Source organism: Apodemus sylvaticus, chromosome 2, assembly GCF_947179515.1.
Source record: "Apodemus sylvaticus chromosome 2, mApoSyl1.1, whole genome shotgun sequence".
Classification (NCBI taxonomy): Eukaryota; Metazoa; Chordata; class Mammalia; order Rodentia; family Muridae; genus Apodemus; species Apodemus sylvaticus.
The window spans coordinates 118,930,683-118,953,914 of record NC_067473.1 but is presented as its reverse complement, the minus strand read 5'-3'; the positions used below and the strand labels follow the sequence as shown (position 1 = coordinate 118,953,914).

At 42.5% G+C, this 23,232-nt stretch overlaps 1 protein-coding gene across 1 annotated transcript in view; it reads left to right on the top strand.

The window, feature by feature from the left end:
• The window catches only part of Kbtbd12 (kelch repeat and BTB domain containing 12), a 75,981-nt gene that overhangs the window by 18,764 nt on the left and 33,985 nt on the right, over nt 1-23,232 (top strand). Inside the window, exon 5 of the mRNA XM_052174284.1 lies at nt 21,026-21,223. Coding sequence (XP_052030244.1) covers nt 21,026-21,223 — 198 coding nt within the window. The remainder of the gene's footprint in view (nt 1-21,025; nt 21,224-23,232) is intronic.

Here is a 23,232-nt window from a genome sequence, read left to right as displayed (position 1 = left end):
GGAAGGGAGAGAAGACAAGAGAGAGGGAGGGAGAAGGAGAGAGAGAGCAGAGGATAGAAGACCATTGTTATCACTAGGGTTTAAATAAGCCCTTGAGTGTTATGATTAGAATACCAGGACACAATTCTTATTAATCAGACAAAAAAACCTGGAAAATCTTGAATCACTTGGAAAAAGCAACAGTAATGACAGAAAAGGCATAAATGCATGAATCATCTTTCAAAGGCCTTAACACAGTTCCTCTAAAATGGTAAAATATACATATGTATATTACATATGTATTCATAGATAGTAAACATTCTTGAAACAAATACTAAAATAGAAAAACCTCTGCAAAGAAATAGAAAATGTAAAGAAAAACAAAGTAGAAAATTTTAAACAGAAAATATTGTTGCTCAAATTATGGAGCTCAAGGGATGGATGCAAAAGCTGAGGGCAGATGACTGGGGCGAGAGTCAGGAAACGCAGACATGCACGGTGGGAGCTGTGGAGCCTGGGTGGCACAGGAGAGTGTTAAAACCAGGGGAGCTGCAGGACAGCTATAAAGGGCCTCTGAGTTATGTCTCTGGGACCCAAAACTCAAATACCAAGAGTGTGGCCCCCTCAAAATTATTTAATATGAAATTTATTTTTATTTTTTTGTCCATTGATGTTTTTCCTGCATGCATGTCTGTGTCAAAGTGTCAGAAGCCCTGGAACTGGAGTTGTAGACAGTTATGAGCTGCCATGTGGGTGCTGGGAACTGAACCCAGGTCTTATGGAAGAGCAGCTAGTACTCTTAACTGCTGAACCATCTCTCCAGCCCTCAAAATTACTTAATACTGTCTGAAGAGCTTCAAATGTGTTTAAAGTTATAAACTCACAGACTCAAGAAGCTGAACAACCCCAAATGGAATAACTCCATAAGGCCCACACCCATGTCACATCACCAACTAGCCACAGAAAACCAAAGGGGGAGAAAATCAAGCAGGCAAACAATGCTTGAATTGTGTACGGGGGAGGCGGGGGACATAGTCTGGACAACTAGAGATGTGTGCTCAGAAACCACCAGAGCCAGGAGGCGAGTAAGCACAGCTAAAGCACTAACAGAGAAGAACCATCAGCGTAGAATTCAGCTTCCCCCAAAGCCTCCATCACCAGCGGTAATTTATTACACGAGTAATTTACATCACGAGTGTAAATAAATATACTCAAGGACACAGGAAAGCGAGGACACTGGATGAGATGTGTCTGCTATGGGAAGTGGTTCAGACAGAAGGGAAGGGTGCGAGTACAAACCCAGACAGAGGAGGCTATGAGCCTAGCTTAGCAGACTGGCAAATGTCTCACGCGTGCAGTGTCCTGCTGTGGAGTTCTCAAAAACACGTTTGCGGACCGAAAGTAAAAATTGTCATAGTCTACAGTTTTCAGTGTAGATAGATATGAAGAATGAGACAGGTTTATCTAGTGTAAGAGGCTACATGGGGGACCTGTAAAGCACTGGTTTACAGTAGACTATGAAATGTTAAGTACATGATTTGGTGAGTGCTGTGTCTCATACCTGTAATCCTCAAACTTGAAAAACTGTTTAAGACAGTCAGTCTCAAATGATAAGACCAAAAAGTACATATTTTGTAAACCTCAAAGAAAAGCTATGAAAGGGATAATGTAAAAATCTCAGTAAATACATGCAGTGACTAGAAAGGTGCTGAGGAGCTCTGGTGTGAGTATCTTTGGCCAGTCTCTCTATTTCCCTCCCTCTCCAGCTATGGTAGCCATAATAGCATGTGGCTTTTCTGATTCAACATATGAAAAGCCCTGGAGAATGTATCTGTTTCTTGTTTTATTTAGTGTAAGGTCTGCCAGCCTTACCCATGTTGTTACAGATGCCAGGATCTACTTTTCATTTTTCTCTGTGTATGTGTGCATATGGTGTGTATCTATGCATATGGTGTGTGTGTGTGTGTGTGTGTGTGTGTGTGTGTGTGTGTGTGTGTGTGATGGTAAAGAGAACATGCCTTGTGCGTAGAAGTCAGAGGACAGCCCTGGGTGTTGGTCTTTACCCTGCACCTTGTTTTGAGGCTGTGTGTGGTTCTGTGCTGCCTTCACTGGGCTGGCTAGCCTGCAAGCTTCTGGAGATCTGCCTGTCTCTACCCTCACCCCAAACTTCCTAGAAGGCCTGCCACTTTGCCCATTTTGTATGTGTATTCTGAGGATTTGACTGTAGGTCCTTGGATTTGTACAGCACGTGTTCTGCCCTCTGAGCCATCTCCCCAGCACAGAGTTCTTCCTAAACTTAATTCCTTCATTTCTAGCCAGTCATCCATTAACAAATGCTTAGGCTGTCTCAGCTATTGTGTGAAGTGCTGCAATGCAAGAGCACACATATCTCTTTGAAGTGCTTTTATTCCCCCCATGGAAGAGGAATTTCCCAGAAGAGGGAGGGATTCATTGTACTTTTGTTTTTCAATTTCTAGAAATTTCAGTACTGTCTTCCATAGGCTGTACTAACTGTCATTTCTACAAACCATGTTCAAAGTCCTAGTTCCTCCGCATCCTTGCCAACAGTTGCCTTTTAGCCTTTGGACAGCAAGTTCCCTAAGGGGTGTGGTGCATCCTCATTGTGGTTTTGGCGTAGTGAATGCCTTTTCTTGTGTCTGTTGGATGCTGTGTGTCTTCTTTGGTGGGTGAAAAGGTTTGAGTCCTTTGCCCATTTCAATCAAGTTTTTCCTGTTTTTATTATTGGGTTATATAAGTCCCTTATATATTTTGAAAATTAGGCCTTATTTTATTTTGTTGGCTATTTCTTTTGCCATACAGAAGCTTTCTGGTTTAATGCAATCTGTTAGTACCTAAGGTTTGGGCATCACCTTTAAATATTTTCTTTTTTTTTTTTTCCTTTTTGAGGAATTGTCCAGATCAGAGTATTTTTATGTTTTTTAATTTATTTTTATTATATTCAACACAACATATACTTTTATACCTATCATAAAAATGATGGACATGTTATTAAATGACCATAAATAGATAAAGTCTTTTGTTTGTTTGGTTGGTTTGGTTTGTTTTTCGTAGAGCTTAGAATCTTGGCTCTTACTTTGGTACAAACCCAAAATAAGAACAATTTTTAAATATTGGAGTACATTGTACTTCAATGTCCCTCATATCAACAAAGGATTTTACATCCATAGTAGCTAAGCTAAGAGTTGACAGTTCTGCTGTGCCAAGGAATGAATTGTGGGCACGATTATTGGATACAGAATTCCTACTGGAAATGGTCAAAGCTTTTTGACTTGAGTGATTGTCATCATTCTCAGCCCATAGGGAACAGGTTACATTCATTTAAGAAATGGTATGTGTACTAAGATGGTCTATCCATGAAGTCATTTATCAACTGTTTCAATGAACAATGGTTCTACTTGGAGGGTGGCACAGACATTAGGTGAGGGTAAGATTCTGGTTCATTGGCTGAATAATTTCTGAGATAAATGAAAAGCATTCATCTCAGAAAAATAGTAACTTATAAGGTCCTCTTCTTCAAAATCGATAATTATAAATATCAAGCAAACCATTCAGTCTCACTCTTTGTTGTTCTCTTATAAGCCACTTCCCAAATTAATTGTCTACATTTCTTTTGACTGTATAAATAATTTTTAAATATGTAAGCTGTAAGCCATAGTATAGTGTAAAAACATCAAATAAACAATCCTACTAATAGAGAGGCTAAGATAGGAGAAGCATGATTTCAAGACCATTATGTGGTACACAGCAAGACACTGACTGTCATGTACAGACAAGCAAAAAGTGTATATAGATTGTACAATATTGACCATCTTAGTACACACACCATTTCTTAAATGAATGTAACCTGTTCTCTATGGGTTGAGAAGGATGACAATCACTCAAGTCAAATATCTTTGACCATAGTAGAAAATCTGTATCCAATACAGATTTTGTGGGGTTTGTTGAAAGATTACTTTCTTGCTTTTTCTAGAGCGTAGTTTCCTTCCTTGTGTTGGTGTTTTCATCTATTATCCTTTGTAGGGCTGGGTTTATGGAAATATATTGTGTAAATTTGGTTTTGTCGTGGAATATCTTGTCTTCTCCATCTATGGTAATAGAGAGTTTTGCTGGGTATAGTAGCCTGGGCTGGCATTTGTGTTCTCTTAGGGTCTGTATGACATCTACTCAGGATCTTTTAGCTTTCATAATCTCTGGTGAGAAGTCTAGTGTAATTCTGATAGGTCTGCCTTTATATGTTACCTGACCTTTTCCCTTACTGCTTTTAATATTCTTTCTTTGTTTAGTGTATTTGGTGTTTTGATTATTATGTGACGGGAGAAATTTCTTTTCTGATCCAGTCTATTTGGAGTTCTGTAGGCTTCTTGTATGTTCATGGGCATCTCTTTCTTTAGGTTAGGGACGGTTTCTTCTATAATTTTGTTGAAGATATTTATTGGCCCTTTTAGTTTGGAATCTTCACTCTCCTCTATACCTATTATCCTTAAGTTTGGTCTTCTCATTGTGTCCTGGATTTCCTGGATGTTTTGATTTAGGAGCTTTTTTCTTTTTGTATTTTCTTTGACTGTTGTGTCAATGTTTTCTATGGTATCTTCTGCACCTGAGATTCTCTCTTATGTATCTTGTATTCTGTTGGTGTGGTCTATGACTCCTGATCTCTTTCCTAGGTTTTCTAGCTCCAAGGTTGTCTCAGTTTGTGATTTCTTTATTGTTTCTATTTTCATTTTTAGATCCTGGATGGTTTTGTTCATTTCCTTCACCTGTTTGATTGTGTTTTCCTGTAATTCTTTAAGGGATTTTTGTGTTTCCTCTTTAAGGGCTTTCTAGCTGTTTACCTGTGTTCTCCTGTATTTCTCTAAGGGAGATTTTTTTATGTCCTTCTTAAAGTCCCTATTGTCATCATGAGAAGTGATTTTAGAGCCAAATCTTGCTTTTGCAGTGTGATGGTGTATCCAGGTGTATCCACTTGCTATGGTGGGTGAATTGGGTTCTGATGATGCAAAGTAACCTTGGTTTCTGTTGCTTATGTTCTTATGCTTGCCTCCCACCATCTGGTTATCTCTAGTGCTACCTGCCCTCGCTATATCTGACTGGAGCCTGGCCTTCCTGTGATCCTGGTTGTGTCAGAGCTCCTCAGAGACAAGCTGTCTCTGATCCTGTGATTCTGGGATCCTGTGATCCTGGGTGTGTCTGAGCTCCTGAGAGTCAAGCTGCCTCTGAGACCCTGAGATCCGGTGTGACCAAACTCTTGGGATCCCGGGATCCTGGGTATGTTAGAACACCTGGGAATTGAGCTTCCTCTGGGTGTTATGGTACTAGCTGTGGAGTTTGCGCCCAAGTTCTGCTCAGGGCACCGGCCAAACAGACCAGAAGGAACCAGTGCCACTGGTCTGGCGGAGTTCCTACATGCCTGGGTCCCACTGGTCACAGTTACTCCTGGTGTTGAGACAGATGTTGTGTCCTCCTCACCTCTGATCCTATGATCCTGGCTGTGTTAGAGTGCCTGAGAGTGGAGTTTCCTGGAACTGATTATGAGTTTGTGCCCAAGGTCTGCTCAGGGCACCGGCCCAGACAGACCAGAAGGAACCAGTGCCACTCTAAATAATTATTTTCAAGGCCAATGTAAAGCAGTCTTTCCTGTGTTCTCTTCTGTGACTGTTATTGTTTCAGATCTTATGTTTTGGTCTTTAATCTTTTTGAGTTGATCTTTGTGTATGATGTAAGAAAGGGCTCCCATTTCTTACATGTCAGGTTTATTTCTGGGCTCTCTGTTCTGGTCTATTGGGCTATATGTGTATTTTTGTACCAGAACCACTTTGTTTTGATCATTATAGCTTTGTAATGCAATCTAATATCAGGAAGTTGTGTGCCACGTTCCTTATTTATGAAGATAATTTGGCAATTCAAAACCTTTTATAGTTCCATATGAATTTTTGACTGCCTTTTCTATTTATGTGAACAATGTTGGGATTTTAATGAGGATTGCATTTAATTCTTATGTCAGTCCAAGTGATGCATACATATTAATCCTCTCAATGAATGGAAAGGGAATATTTCCCATTATTTATGTCTTCCTTCATATCTTTCATCTGCATTTTGTAGGTTTTATGGTTACAGTTACTATTTTATCTTTTTTTATGCTACAACATAGTGGATTGTCTTTTCAGATAAGATGTCCCTAGCACAAAGAAACAATTGATTTTCTGTATTAATTTTGTTTTCTAAAACTTTACTCAGCTTATTAATTCTAACTTTTTTATCGACTCAGAATTTTTTACACGTAGGATTGTGTCATTTCTTTGTGGATGACTTATGTCATTTCTTATCTGTTTTCCCTCTCTAAAGAATATTTATTTTTAATTGTGTGTGTGTGTGTGTGTGTGTGTGTGTGTGTGTGGTGTGTATGTGACTGTAAGTTTTTATACATGAGTGAAATTGCCCTCAAAGACCAAAAGAGTGCATCAGAGCTTTAGCTCTCCCGAAGCTTGAGTTACCTGTGACTGGAACCTGCTGGATGCAGGTGCTAGGAACCACAGTTGGGTGCCCTGCAAGAGCAGTACAGGTTCTTGGCCCGTGAGCATCTCTCTACCCCCTTGTCTGTCTCTCTTACTAGTGTTTCCAGTGTCCTACTGCGTAGAAATAGGAAGAACTGCAGCCATGGCTCAGCCCAGTTCTCGTGGGAGAAGCTCTTCCTCCTCACTGATGACAGCACTGGCCTCAGGGTTTTCACACAGCTTCCCCTATGTTAAGGACATTTCTTTCTCTAGATTTTGTTCAGAGTTTTGTTTTTAAATCATGTTGAACTTAGTCAAATGATTTGTATGCAATATTTAAGATATTTTGAACCCATATTGAATGGTTTTAACTTTCCATTCTTTTAATATTTGTCTTGTGCAGGAATCTTATCCAATAATAATAATTATAAAAAATAAAAATAATTAGCTTATTGTAGAAGGCAAACTATCGATGTTCTGTGGAAAAGGGCTCATTTTGGGTTAACATTGTTTACCAACCAGGGAATGGGTTGCTGTCACCTGAAACTGTGGCTTATGTTTCTTACTGGCATGGTGGTGTGTCAGGCCAGGCCAGAGGAGGCTCAGTAGGGTAAGTCAACAAACTGCCTTTCAGTTAAGGAGACTACGGGTTTCTCTCTGAGGGGCCCTGGAGGCATGTTCACAGAAAAAAAAACTCTTGCTGATTGAGTAATCTTATTAAAAACTAGTTCTGATGGTGACTTATCATGTCTTAGGACCATCTATAGCCCCGTTTAGATTTCTTCATCAGTCAAACAGCACAGAAGACCAGGAGGAGCTGTCCAGATCCCACCACTGTTGCTCATTCTCCTTAAAGATGGGGCTTTGCTTAGGGGTCTGTATGTTGATCAGCATGAGCCCATCCTGCCTTTGTCTAAAAAGCATTTGTGGGAACATTTGCTAGGTCAGTTGGCTGTCTAGATTTAAGACTTGATAAACACATCAAACCATGCAATGCTCTAGTTGACTAGTGTGTGTGTGTGTGTGTGTGTGTGTGTGTGTGTGTGTGTGTGTACGTGCGCACTTGTAGGTATAGGTATATATATAGATGACAGCAGTCTGGTGGGGTGATCTAGGTCTTCCCAGGTCTGTTGAAGTCAGGTCCCAGGAACAGCCTCATGCCTCCCCAGTGGCAGTTCACCTTTCATCTTGCTTGGAGAGAAATTGATCTGAGAATTATCTGTGGTGCTAATGCACTTTCAGATGAAGTGTCCACATGGCATGGACCTTTGTAGCAACAAAAAACCCTAAGCTATGCTTTTGTCCATAAATTGCTGAGCAAAGGAATTAACTTGGTGGCCTGTGTCCTGAGAGCCCTGGGTGAATTTTGAGAACCATCAAAGTCGGACATACCTGTGGCAGGGACTATTATCCTTGGAAATCTATTCTCAGTATCCATTTATCTCAGGGAGGGCGTATCACTTTAAATTCTCTCAGAAGACGAAGTCCCTAAGAGTACTTTAAGGAATTAGTCCTGGTGGACATCTCAGAGCTGAGTCCCAGAGAAGGAAACAGAGAAGCATGTGATCTCTGTGAAGCAGCAGCACCTTTGGCATTTTCTTTGGTTCTCATAATGGTCATAAAAATTCCAGGAAGATTTTATCTTCCCCCCTCCCAATGCAAGCATATTTTCTCTTTGTTGTGTGTTTTATCACCATCGCCAACATTGGTGTAAAATGTCTCTATAGCACATTCCAAACTAGCCACACAAGCAGTGTTTTAGGAGAATCAGATTACTAAATTAGAACTGTCATCATCATCATTTAGTAACTAGTAAAGAAAAATTACCATCAAGGGTATCTCTCTTTTTTTAAATCTCTTTTTACAGTCCAGACTTTATCCCCCTCCTGGTCCACCCTCTGACTCTCTCACATTACATACCCCTCAATCTCTAAGAGAATGTTACCTCTATCCCCACCCCACAAAACATCCCCAATCCCGGGGTCTCAAGTCACTTAAGGGTTAGGTGCATCTTTTCTGACTGAGTCCAGGCCTGGCAGTCCTCTGCTATATATGTGTCAGGTTGGTGGCTAAGTGTCAGAGAGATCTCAGGGTGCAGGTTAGTTGAGGCTGTTGGTCCTCCTACAGGGTTGCCCTTCTCCTCAGCTTCTTCCAGCTTTCGCTAATTCAGCCACCGAGGTCAGCAGCTTCTGTCCATTGGTTGGGTACAAATACCTGCATCTGACTCTTTCAGCTGCTTGTTGGGTCTTTCAGAGGGCAGTCATGATAGGCCCCTCTGTGTGAGCACACTACAGTATCAGTAATAGTGTCAGGCCTTGGGGCCTCTCCTGGAACTGAATCACAATTTGGGCCTGTCACTGGATCTCCTTATCCTCAGGCTCTTCTCCATTTTTGTCCCTGCAGTTCTTTCAGACCTCCAGTGGCCTGACATCTTCTCTTTTCCTCAATGCTTCTCTTCGTTTTTTTCTTTTTTTCAGAGCTGAGGACTGGATGCAGGGCCTTTCAGGCACTTTGCAACTGAGCTAAACCCCAGGCACCAAGGCTTCATTTCTTAAAGGCTCTATTACCTCCCAGCAGTCCCTTGTGCTGACAACAAGCACTAAGTCCTGAGTCTTTAGTAGACACTCCAGATCCAAATGGTATCATTCCCTGATGGGAATGCATCCGATTCTTGAGCCTTTCTGAGCTTTTGAAAATGCTTCTAAAACAGCAACTTTCCAATTGGATGTATTTTTTTTCCTGAGACTCTTACTTCAGGATTGAATCATTTACAAATAGAAAGTCAAGCCTTATACTACTCTCTTTTTTTATCTACCCCCAGATAACAAGTTTGCAAAGTTCTTTTTTATAATCTATTTTCCCTTTTAATATTTATTTTATGTGTATGTGTGCTTTTCCTACATTTTCTCTGAACCACATGCATGCGTTGCCAAAGTAGGCAGAAGAGGGCATCATATGCCCTAGAACTGGAGTTACAGGGCGCAACCACGGTGCTGGCAATAGAACCTGGGTCCTCTGGAAGAACAGCTAATGTGCTTAAACACGGAGCCATCTCTCCAGCCCCCATAAAACCTGGGGGCTGCTTTTACAGTATTCTTTTACTTCATCTTTACTGCTTTTGTAACTCAAAGTCATTTTTGTTCCTATTACTCTTGCAGAACAATTCAAATAATTATATGGATAAGATCTATTTAATGGATACATCAGATTCTTAAGTAGAAAGACTGGCTTGAGAGCTTGATTCAAGCCCAGGGTTTGAGAAATGAAAGATTCTACATTTTCCAAGTACTTGATGCCAAAGTGCTTGAGTGCCTTAATCCCATAACATTTTTATCAAGAAAAAAAATGATTTCATAGTACCATAATTTTATGTTTGATGAAAATTTTTCCATGCAGAATAATATTTATTGAGGAGCTAGTAATTGATAGTCTCTTTGCAATAATGTATTGTTTCAGTTCTCAAAATATATTACAATAGTGAGTTCTTAGGGCTGGAGAGATAGCTCAGTGGTTAAGAGTACATACTGCTCTCACAGAGGACCCAACTTGGGATTCCCACACCCCATCAGGTGGCTCAGCACTGCTGTCACTCCAGCCCCAGAGGATCTGATGTCTCTGGCTTCTGCTGGCATTGCACTCATGTATACACACCCTTACACACATACACATAATTTTCTCCAATTATATTTATTATGCAAATACTGGGATTAAGTCTAGAATTCAAGTCCAAACTCAAGTCCAAGTAAAATTATCAAAGTTAGATAATTTTAAAAATATGTCATTACTAGGGCCTGGCTGGGTCATCTCGGTAGGTAAAGCGCTTGCCAATAAGCTTGAAGAGTTTGATCCACAGAATTCAGGTAAAAGCCAGGCAAGCGAGAAGGCTCTCAGTAATCCTTGGAGAAGAGACAAGGGATTACCCAGGCAAGATGGATAACTAGACTGTGGTGGATAGCCCTGGGCTTGTATTTTGATGCTAATTCCACTCCTCAGAGGGGCTACAGATGAGAAGTTGCCTTGTGAACCTTCTCCCCACCTTAACTTTTCAAATAAAGGCTTGAGCCAATGATTGGGCAGGAGGAAAGGAGAGGAGAAAAGGATGGGGAGAGGGGACGGGTGGGGGAGGGGAAAAGGGACAGGGGGCGGGGGAGAGGCTGCAGAGAGAGAAGCTCATGGCCTGGAGAAACCACAGGATATATAGGATACTATAGATGGAAATATAGTGTAGTGGGAGATGTGCCCAATCTAGGCTTATAGCTTGTTTTGTTACCAATTGAGTTGAGATTTCTTTTACTGAGTAATTAGGTTGGAAACAAAGTAGCAACAAAACTAGACTATCAGGAATTGGTATGCTCTGAGTTCAATGAGGGACCCTGCTTCAGTAAGCAAGTGGAAAGCAGATGCCTGATAGCAACTTCAAGTCTTTACATGCAAGCACATACATGTGAAAACATGCATGCACACCACATATAACACATAACACACATAAACATATATACACACATATTTATGGAGAGGGGGTAGATGTCAGCATATGTAGATGTCTTCTACATATGAGCAATGTCCATTGCTGTTGAGCAATGCGACTATTCTTCACCCCCTGATCTAAGAGGCCACAGGTAACCAGACCTGGCTCATTGCTAAGCAGGTGCCTTTGGTTTTCTCTGTAGTGTTGGGGATGGAACCTAAGGTCCCGCTTCATACCAGGTAGGTGTTCTGCCACAAGCCACACCCCAATCCTCAGTCCTTGCCACTGCTGCTGCTTACTGTGCCATCATCCTTCATGGCTGTCACATTGCGCAGGCAAGCTTCTCCACGAGTTATACACAACATACCTAAGATCACACCGCAGACAGCTGTGTATCTCTACAGACAGACCATACATGAAACTAGGCCATGAGATCACACGCCTTTAGCAGAGTTTCCGGTGTCCGTCGCTGTGCGGGCACGCAGACACAGACTTACTTTTTCATGGTTTGTCTGTGTGCTAGGCAGTGACCTGGAAGTCTGACTTCCTGGCCAATGAGTGACCTATTGCACTGCCAGGGATATATTGCCATGGTTGTCATGGTTTGCAAACATCACAGTGGTGCAGGACAACTGATTCCTGTTCTCCCTTGGCAGCTGGCATAGCACCTTCAGATGCCCTGGGAGCTGGTCCTCAGGGAGGAGGCTTCAAGATCAGTTCCAGCTCCATTCTTCCCAGTCCTGCATCCTAAGTCTTGCATCTTCAGCAACAAGTCCTGAGGCAGCCAAGGACACAGCAATGGAAATAGCCCCTTCCACTCCCCTGACTTCAAAGGGAGGATTCCTGTGCTTGGCACTGGGGTAGGGGTTGTTGTTAGATAGTCTATGGCTCTGGGGGGGGGGCGACCATAATATAATATGTATTTTAAGTGAATATGTGATAATGTTTACTCATGGCTATTTCAAAGTCTTTCTACTCTCCCAACTCTCTATTGTCTTCTTCCCCTTCCTTCTTAGCCTCCCTGTCCTTCATTTCCTCCCTCACAGTACCTGCGTTCTACTCTGCTCTCCCACTTTCCATGGTGTTGGGACATTTTCCACTTGCCTGGTTTATATGAGAACTCCACATATCTATTCGCCTCTAAAGATGAAAAACCAGAATCCAAAATTAAAAGAATAAGCTGCACGTCTTTCTGGGTCCAGGTCACCCTGCTTACCAAGACTGTTTTTTTAAATACATATTAGTAAGTAATTTGGCTTTGACACTTGAGAGTTCATTGTGTCAAGTGCTGAATAATAAGTGTGTGGTAAGAGATGGTTATAATAATTAATATCACTTGTAGTAAGAGGTCCAGCGTACTCTAGAGCCCTGCTAATGATCAGCCTCGGACACTTCTACAACCACCTGAGAGGGCATCACTGCGCTGGGGCCTTTGTCAACTGCACCATCTCTGCCTGCTTCAGCTCCTCCACTGTGACTCTGTACTGATGTTGCAACACCCACTATTCTGTGTGGCTTACACACATGCTTTCCCGTGGGCAGCACTAGAAATGCCATGCAGAATATGCTCTTGCTGCAGGCCCTGAAGACAACAGCAGGGTGCTAACCTTATCCCAGCCCTGGAGACTTGATTTCAGTTGGAAAAAAAAATGAATTTGAGCTTCAGTTAAAATTCGCTCTAATTTTTTAATGGAGGGCATGTTTGCTTTTGAAAAGCATGTTTTAGAGAAAATAACTTCTGGGATGACGTTGAACTAGTCAAGGGGCAGGTGTATTAATTTCACATAGATATATTTCCTGACCATCTATAGATTGCCTTCTTGGAAAAACTTTTTCTAGTCTTTCACTCTAAAGTAATGTCTATCTTTGATGTTGAGGTGTATTTCTTATTTGCAGTAAATAGATGGATCTTGTTTTAGTATCCATTCTGTTAGGCTGAGTCTTTTTATTGGGGACTTTAGACCATTGATATTGAGAGATATCAGTCATCAATGATTGCTAATTCCCTTTTTGTTATTGTTGGTGATGATGTTGTTGTTGTTGGTGGTGGTGGTGGTGGTGTGAGCACACATGTGAGCACATGCGCATTGTCCTTTTGGGTTTGGGGGTTTGCTTGTATGAGATTATTTATTGCCTGTGTTTTTGTGGGTATAGTTAACATCCTTAGAGTTTTCCTTCTAGTACCTCCTATAGGGCTAGATTTATGGATAAATATTGTTTAAATTTAACTTTATCATGGAATATCTTGTTTTCTTCACCTATGGTGATTGAAAGTTCGCTGGATATAGTAGTCTGGGCTAGCATCTGTGGTCTCTTAAAATCAGCCCCACATCTGTGTAAGACTTTCTGGCTTTTAGAGTTTCCATTTAGAAGTTGGGTGTAATTCTAATAGCTCTACCTTTATATGTCACTTGGCCTTTTTCTCTTGCAGCTTTTTTTTGGGGGGGGAGAATTTGGTTTTTTCGAGACAGGGTTTCTCTGTATAGCCCTGGCTGTCCTGGAGCTCACTCTGTAGACCAGGCTAGCTTCAAACTCAGAAATCTGCCTGCCTCTGCCTCCCCTCTTACAGCTTTTAATATTCTTTCTTTGTTCTGTGTATTTAGTATTTTGATCATTATGTGGCAGGGGACTTTCATTTCTGGTTCAATTTATTTGGTGTTCTGTAGGCTTCTTGTGCCTTTATAGGCATGTCCTTTAGGTTAGGAAATTTTTCTTCTATGATTTTATTAAATATATTTTCTAGACCTTTGAGCTGGGGATCTTCTTCTATTCCTATTATTCTTAGGTTTGGTCTTTTCATAGTGTACCTGATTTTCTGGGTGTCTTGTGTCCGGAATATTTAGATTTAGTATTTTGTTTGACCAGTGTATCTATTTCTTCTATTGTGTCTTTAACACCTGAAATACTGTCTTCTATGTCTTATATTATATAAATGATGCCTTCTGTAGTTCCTGTTTCTTTACCTAGAGTTTCCATTTCCAGAAGTCCCACAATTTGTGTTTTCTTTATTACTTCTATTTCCATTTTCAGGTCTTCTACAGTTTTGTTCACTTCCTTCAACTGTCTGTCTGGTTTTTTTCTTGGCTTTCTTGATATTCTTTAAGGGATTTATTGATTTCCTCAAGTCTTTTGATTGCCTTTTCCTTGATTTCTTTATTTCCTCTTGAAGGACCTTTATCATCTTCATAAAGTTGTTCTTAAGGTTGTTTTCTTGTGATTCAGCTGTGCTAGAATATTCATGGCTTGCTGCAGTGGAAAGCTGGGCTCTAGGGGTAACATATTGCTCTGGCTGTTTTTTTGATTACGCCCTTATGATGACATTTAGGCATCTGGATTTGGAGTGATTATGGGTTGAGGTGCCAATTTCTGGGTTTGTCTTTGTTGAATGGATGTTTTTTCCCTTGGTTTCTGTCTCCTTTCTGGTCTTCTGGCTGGAGTGGCCTGGGGTTTGGGATTCTGGCCTGGCCTCTCTAGGTTGCCCTCTTAACATAACGATAGAAATATGGCCAGCTTCTTTGAGAGACTGCACTGTTTATGTGGCTGCTTGTGTATTTCATCAGCTGTACTATGCTATGATTGGTGTGTTTTGTTTTCTAGAAAGCATAAACTAATCTAGTCTGTATGAACCATTTGAGGAAAGGTATACCTACCAACTATCAGGTGCTGAAACTGTGTGGTGTACAAGTTGACTTTCTTCTTAAAGGCTTCCTCATGCCTGTGTTTTGGGAAGCACCATGATAGTGATGGTGCTGTGTGCTAGAGAGAACCACTGCGACCTGGAAAAGACAAAATAGGGTGCTGCCTACAACTGTGTATTTTAAAATGCCATAATTTTAAAGCAGAAAATTTTTTCATTTGCATGGAGAAAACTCACTTTAATAGATCATTAAGTGTATCAGCCACACTCCTGGGCAGGCCCTATACACTGCCAGCATAGTTGGTCAACACAAACAACATGTTTGTCTATGGACTTTTTGTTTAGTTTTTCTTGGATTTCACATATTTTTAGTCTTACTGGTCTTTAATTTTTTTTTTTGTTCTGATATTTGCTTTTGTGTTTCTGTAGTTTGTTTTTGAGAAAGAGAGCATAAAGTTGGGTGGGTAGGGAGGGAAGTGTGGAGGATCTGAGAGAAGTTGAAGGAGGAAAAACATCATCAAAATTTTAATAGAAATATTCTCAAAGGAAAAAAAGAAATCTCAGTCATGAGCTCCTCCTAAGATGCCCTGGGGTTCTCTCTGCAGAAGCACATGGTGGGTGAGATAAAGAAGTAGGCACTGTTTAAAATCCCCCACTAGTGATTATGCTTTTGAGTAATATATGCCTGCTCCTGAAATAATGGCGTGTATTCAAATGTATGTTTTGGATTTCCATCAAGTAGATACTATGAAAAGTCAAATTGAGTACAGAATCCACAGAATGTAGAAAGTGAGTAGAGCCACCTACAGAGGCCTTCACTACACACAAGGCAGCCCTGCCCACCATGCAGCCCATGCGTCACTGCATCCTGAAACCCCAGGCACATATCCCTGGGAGCCTGTTCCCCTCTCTCTTGTGACTTGTGTGACCCCTTGGTTAGATGAACCACTGATTCTCCGGAGCACAAGGCTGCCCTGGCCCTGCACTGCTCCTGTCATTTACTCAGGGAAAAGAGCCTCTCATGTACCCTCTTTTCTCTTGCCTAAGCGCTGTCTTTATATGGCTAATACTTGGCAAACATTTGTTTGCCAAATTAATTTTCCCATCTCTGCATCCTGTCGTATGCTTTCTTCATGTAAAGTTCTACTTTATAAAAGCCACAGTAGAGGTCTCATGGCAATTTTTTAAATAGAGGCTTTTGATTTCCTTTTAGAGGGAGATGGCCAATGTCAACTCTTCCCACACTGCTAATGCTGCAAACCATTGTTGCCTTGCTGAAAATATAACAGCATCGTCTGAGCCCGGCTCAGCTTGAATGCCATTAAAGAGTAATGAAGGAAAGAGTTACATAAAAGGGCCACGTTATGACTGTAAATGCACCCAAAAGATTGCTTTAGTGGTGAACTATTTCATGAGAATACCAAGCTTCACGGTAACAAGACTTTGTCTTTGTTTTTTAACTACAATTGTAATGTGAGTTAGCTAGGCTGTGCTTTAAAATGGCACATGCCTGGCTTCTGCCCCTGGCAGATACCTGTCAGAAGGTCTGAAAGGAGCTGAGAGCCTGATAGTAGGGAGTTTCCAGGCAGTTGTGGAGTGAAAGATCATAGGATTGAACTTTGAGAACACAGACATTGTGAGACTGTCCCTATAGGTGGCATATGCTCAGAGTACTTACTAACCCTGTGCTGCATTAGCCAGCCCCATGCTGGTATAAAAGAGACCAGGATGAGTGCAGTATGTCTACTCATAGCTAGCTCTGAGCAGTTCATTATTTGGTCCAAGTGTCCTAACAAGTGATCTAACGCCTGCCTGGTTCCACTCTGATTTGCATGAGTTTTCATTGCTTAAAATGACATTCCTTACACACATGCTGAATGGGAGTAACACAGGCTTTACTGTTGTCAGAAGGTCAAATAGGTTATCCTCAGTGCCTCCTTGCCCTGAGAACAAAGCCCCGCATGAAGTGAGTGCCTCAGTGACCAAGAAGCTCTCGGCTGGAGCGAATGGCTGACCATTGCTTGTACGCAGTCACAAAGTGTTTCCAGCTAAGCATAAAATACATGTTACCCCTTTTCCATTTGGCATCCTTAGCAGTACTAAGAAGACCAGACCTTGCATGTAGCCACTGACTGCAACTTAGCTACAGTAGATTCTATCACTAATGACCTAACAAAAAAGACTGTATCTATATTTCATTGTGATCATCTATCAGTGTGTAACCCCCAACACTCTATTTTATGTGTGTAACCTCCCAGAAGACTGAATATCTTAAGGACAGAACACAGAAGCCCCTGCATTTCTACTTGGAAGGCACAAAACAATTGAGATTTGCAGGTTTTTCTATCTAAAATCAAGCTATAACACATGATACTTGGGCTTCTCTTTTTAACTGAAAATACCCTAGAGCCCTTGTGTTGGGTTCTAGAAACTGACAAGCTGATGTTTTTTAAGGCTTCAAACTTGAAACTAGAATTCTAAAGTATCTACTGGGGAATCGGAGAGCTGACTACCTGTGTGAGAGTAAAGCGATTGCAACAAGCATCCCATTTGTAGGCAGAGGCTCAGGTCGTGAGTCAGAAGGAAGCCTGGTGGCTCGGAGAGATGGGCCACTTTTTCTCCCAGAAGCTTATGGTTTCTAGAATTGTCTTCCGCTCAGCTCTTACAGCTCAAATGTTATGGCCATGTAAGTGGCTCTGTGGGATCAGAGCGAGCTTCCTGATACCTGATTGTTTTTGGATTTTTGAGACAGTCTTACTCTGTAGCCCTGGCTGGATCGATGCTCATTGTGTGGTCTGGAGTGGCCTTGTACTTCCTGTACAGCCCAGGCTAGGCTCAGATTCATGGCAGTCCTCCTGCCAAAGCTTCCCAAGTGATGGGATTGTAGTCATGCACTAGCACAACTTGTCACTGACTTTTGACCTGATTCCCTCTACTCAGATTCACAAGAAATGTCTATGAGCATTTGACCCTAAACCAACAACAATTCAATAATTCAGTTACACATAATAATTTAATTTAGGGCAAACTCAACAATTTCAAAAAACACTTGTTTATGTAAAACCCCACATACATGAAAGTTAGCTCAGTGGCTTTCAAACACGAAAGAAAATAACCGTCATCAGAGTCCCAGGTGCATGTGTGTCATGATGCCATCCACAAGAGGAACTGTGTATAAGAAAGTTCCCCCGGAGATACCCAGCAGTGCTCAGAGGCCCCGGCTTTCTCCTTTCTTTGTTGTTATCTAATCATTTGATCCTTGCCACATTTTATAAGATTGGTGTTATCATTTTTAGCTTACAGGTGAGAGTGATTGAGGCTTAGAAGAATTAAATCAATCAACTTCATTTGGCTATCAAGTAGTGACACAAGAATGTGAACCGGGATCTGTTTCTAAAAGTCCACATGCTCTCACCAAGGCACGTGGGTGCCTCAGTCATTCCCCACCCCCTTGTCTGGTTTAGCAATGCAAGCAACTTTGGGCGTTTGCCAGAACTGTTGGTGAAATCCCTCTCCTGCTTTGGATCAAGCCCAGATCAGAGTAGGATAAGCCTGCCATCTTGAGGCAGGCCTGAAGGGGAAGGGTGTGCATCAGATTCAGGGCCAACTGGGCGGCAAGTCCCCATGCCTTCAGCCAGCTCTCACTCATCCCCAGAAATGAAGAATCTAGCATAGCCCAAAATCAGAAGAGGCCATCTTCATCTTTGTAGGAATAAAATGAAGAAAGAATAGCAAGTTGTCATTCTTCTCCCTCTTACCCCTGAATAATTCAGGCATGTATTTTGCACATGGGGTGCATTTGGGCATGACCTATAAAGGTAATTTCTGCTCATTTGCTTGGTTTTGAGTGAGGGGACGTCACGCTCAGAGATTCTGGCAGCGCATAAGTGAAAGCCACTGAGCTGACTTATTGACATTCTGCAGCTATGCAGATCCCACCCTAGGCGTCCCCTCATCAAAAGCCTGTACTTGTAGAGCCAGCACTTACTTATTAATAAAGATCAGGGCTTTATTTGATTATTTATCTAATCAAGATTCATCTTCAGTCTAAGCTCATTAAGCCTAGTGCTAATGGAGTGTGCTTGAGGTGAAATTACACTCGGTGACACAGAGACTGAGTCCAGGCTTCAGGGGCCAGGACAGAAACAGCACAGAACAAGCTGGGGTCACCCGGGGGTGGGACAGAGCATGTGAAGTATCTGTTCACCAACGAGAACGGGCACATTTCCCAAGGTTAGTTTCGAATGCAGTAATTAAATACACTCGGTAGCAGCGCAAAGGTGACAAGAACTCTCATTATCTCAGACAGTCAAGACTTATAAGCACTCTGCTTGTGTCACACTGGGGCAACCTCTCTGAGGTGATTTAAGGTGGGACTTCTGACTCAGAATCAAGATGCTGGCACTCTGCCTGCCTCAGCCTGACTCCTACTGACTTCTGTCTAAACGTTTTGCTTCACTCCCTGGTCTAACCTGGTTGCAACATAAGCCAGCCCTAAAGCATCTCCCCTACCTCTCAGAGGGTCTCACCATCTTCTTACCTTGCAGGGCTCTGCTGCCACACACAAACCCTCTTCTACGTGACTTCTTGGCAAGTCCCATTTTCCCTAAGGTGAAGAAGTGTTCTACTACCACAGAGCCACACTGAAAGTGGCCCTGCCCATGAGCACAAGAGCTGTGCTGAGGCCAGTGCGACCCTTCCCCCCAAACACAGTTTAGACTAGGCTTCAAAGTAGACTAAATTACTTCTCAAGGCAGATAAGAGAGAAGGCGGCTAAGCTCATCCTGCGTTGATATTTCAGTCTCTGGGTTCATGCTGAAAGAACTGGTCAAATAACGCCAGTAAAGAGGCGACCATGTGAAAAATTTCTCAGCAAGCGGAACCTATAAGAAAGGTCATAAGTATGTCTTAGTTTTCTATATGTGACAAACAGTATACCCTGATGATGATAAGCAGTGTCACCCCACGTATGTAGTGGCCCTTCCAGGACCATCCTCTCAGAGGGCTGGTATAGCCAAGGCCAACACTTTACAGTCCTTCCTTGACATACAAAGATTAGCAGTGGGTCTGAATGGAGTGGAGTAACTCTGAGAACTATTGCAAAAACAAAAGTGTCCCTTCTTCCAGGGAATCTGCCTCAGTCTCAGGAGCTGCCCTGGAGGTCAGGAACTATGACCCTCACATTTAAAACCTTTCGTCTTGGGACTTGGGAGATGTTTTAATTAATTTTCTATTCTCATGATAGAACACTATGACCAAAGCTCCATGCGAATAGAAGGGAGAGTTTACTGTGGCTTACCATTCCAGGGAGGTGGGAGTCCTTTACGATGGAGGGAGGGGGAGCTTGGCAGCAGGCTGGCTAGGCAGCTGGAGCAGCAAGCTAAAAGCTCACATCCTGAACTACAAACAGGAAGCTAGGAGCAAAGTGGGAATGGTACAGGCCTTTGAGCTCTCAAAGCCCCCCTCCCCCTTGATAGCCCAAGTATTCAAAAGCTCAAAATTCTCATGTGCATCTTATTCAAATCACCACAGCAGGAGAGAATAAAAACAAACCGCATACAGACTGGTGTTTCTGATCACAGTGGGTTGGAAAATTTTATACAATGGGACTTAAAAGTCCTAATTCTGTACATATTCTCTCTGTCCCCGTTTCCATCTGAAGTAGTCCTTGAGATGCCTGCCTTCCTTTCTATTTGTTTACATATATGGCTCCTTCCACGCTGTTAACTTCTTGTTTGGAGACAGTATTTCATGATATAGCCCTGGCTGACCTGGAACTTGCTATGTTGACTAGCCTAGCCTTGAACTCACAGAGATCTTGCCTGCCTCTACCTCCCCAGTGCTGGTATTAAAGTATGTGCTACCATGTCATTAATTTCTAAAGAGCAGGAGCAAACGCCTTGTCGTGTCCAACCTTGCCAGCAATGGGGCGTTGGCGAGCACCTGCTGGATAAATCCCGGGGTCCAGTAAGGAAGGCCTGCACATTTCACCCTCCAGGCTTCCTGGCCTCCCTCTAATCCCAAGCCTGAAATTTACCAACGAGCCTTCTTTTCACATGGGAAAGTATGCATGCAGGTGAGGAGCCCAGCTTGCAGTGATGAGTCACGAACAAGAGTCCTTGGCAGCTGCATGGTGACCTCAGAGCTCACAGCGAGGCAGGTGTCTGCGTCATTCAACCAATATTCTTACTGGAAAGGGAGTGCTCATTGTGTGAACCCCAACTTTGCAGGGCCTATGCGGAATAAATCTTCCCGAAGCAGTAATGGCAAATACAGCATTACAGTGACATTAAACTTATCTTTGAAATAGGTGACAAAGCAAAGTCAAGGCCAGCAAGCTGGTGCTGCCCACGGCGGTGCTAGAGGAGGAGGATGTCCACTGTGAGACTTCTGCTTCCAACACCCCATCTCTGTGCTTCACTCTCTTAGGCGGAATTGGCTGTGTGGGCCGGGACAAGGGACAAGTTCGGAAATGCCTTGATGTGGTGGAGATCTACAACCCCGACGGGGACTTCTGGAGGGAAGGCCCACCTATGCCAAGTCCCCTCCTCTCACTGCGAACCAATTCCACCAGTGCGGGTGCCGTGGACGGGAAGCTCTATGTCTGCGGTGGATTTCATGGAGCAGGTACTAGTGTAGCTATAAATAAGTCGTGAACCTCTCAGAATTGGCTTTTACCTCCAGGATGATCAGAGTTTGCTTTCCAGAATAGTGAGGAGCTGGCAAGAGCCCAGTGGCCTGGAGCAGTTCCCTAGATTCTGGAGGGCTTCTCCTCTATGCGATGGTGAGGATTCTGTGGGATGAAGTTTATAATGCATCTAGCACATGGCAGCCCCTCAGCCCATAGAGACTGAGTATGGAGAGAAAAGGAGAAGAGGAGAGCAAATTCCTTTGGTAGGATTAAAAGAACAGGAGGGACGTGGGAGCAGAGGAATGACCAGAAGTGTTGAGTGTTAGGCTTTTAGCTAACAGAAGACCCCAATGCTGCCCAGTGCCATCCAGTGAAGTAAATTGCTTGAAAGCATTTCTAAGATGAAGTCTAATATATATACTTATTACTGAATGTACACATCCAATACCATCATTGCTTTCTGCAGCATGGTGCAGGGAGGCTTTTAAGCATGCATGGATCCAGAGGCCAATGTCTCTAAAGCCTCACCGGCTGCCTCAGTAAATAAAGCAGAAGAATACCTTCTTAGTAGATGGACTAAATGAAGTGTTAGGCCAATAAATATACCCATGAGACATGTGCCCCAGAGCACTTATGATTTTGAATTTCAAAGATTTGATTTGCCTTCATTTTGTAAGCATTCAGTTTTAAGTATTTAATTTAGAGAATAATGCTTTCTTTGTGGATTAGAAAAGAATTAGTGGGTTAGGGAGTTGGCTCTGTTGGTAAACTACTTGCCTTGTAAGCATGGGGACCTGACTTCAATCCCCCAGAACCCATGAAAAAGCCAGAGACATGGTGGAGCATTCTTGTAATTTCAATGCTTGTGAGATTGGGGATCACTAGAGCTTCCTGGCCAGTTAGCCTAGTCTGCTTGGCAAAGTTCCAGACCAGTAAGGGGTTCTCTCCCAGAAGGCATAAGGTAAGGAACAACACTGACACCGAGGTTATCCTCTGACCTACACGCACACACATGCACAACAACCAAACAAGAAACTTAGAAGATATATGAGTCATAAGTCAAATGCAGGAAGTTTTTGTTCTTTATTCAAACCTTTTATGAGAAAGTATTTTTCAGATAATCTGGGAAATGTAAATATGGACCATGTGTTAGATGATATGAAGGAGTTATTTTAGGGATATTGCATTTTATCTAAATCAAAATAAAAAGAATATTCTGATCAATTAGAAATTATATGAAAGTGTTTGCAGGTGAAAATAATGCACTGTCTGAAGTCTTCTCTATTATAGCAGATTTGTTTTTAAGTATGTGTGTATGCCACCTGAGTGCAGGTGACCGTAGGAGCCAAAAAGGGATATTAGATCCCTGGGAGCTGGATTTATAGTCAGTTATGAGCCACCCAACCTGAGTGCTGGGAACTGAACTCAGTTTCTCTAAAAGAGAAGCAAGTGCTCTAAACCACTGAGCCACATCTGCAGCCCTCCAGCAGATTTTTTAGCAGAAGGAGGAGTCAGCATCCTTTCTGGAGCACTGATGGATGTGATTGCTGTGAGAGCTGGGGTGCCTACTCAGACTGTGCTCCACTCTGGAGCACTGATGGATGTGGCCGTTATCAGAGCTGGGTAGTGTGTGCTCAGGCTGTGCTGCCTTATTGTTTCCCTACTGTGTGCTGCAAGGTTCCCGTGATCAAAGGCTTCACTTGTTCTCCATCTGTCCTTTAGATAACGTTCCCAAAAGGTCTTTAAATATTTTATTGCATTTTATTTAGTGTGTGCAGTGTATGTGGGTTCAATGGCTTGAGTGTGGAAGCCCAAGGGCAAGTTTTGGGAGCTGGTTGTCTATGTGGGTCCTGGGGATTGGCACTTGAGGGAAACATATAAAGTAGAGCATCCCAGAAGAGCAGGGACTAGGCCAGGAGAAACTGCAGCTGGAGAGATTCAAGTAAATGCTGTGCTGAAGGAATGGGGGGTGGGTGTCGCTGGGGAGGATGAGACACTGGAGAGA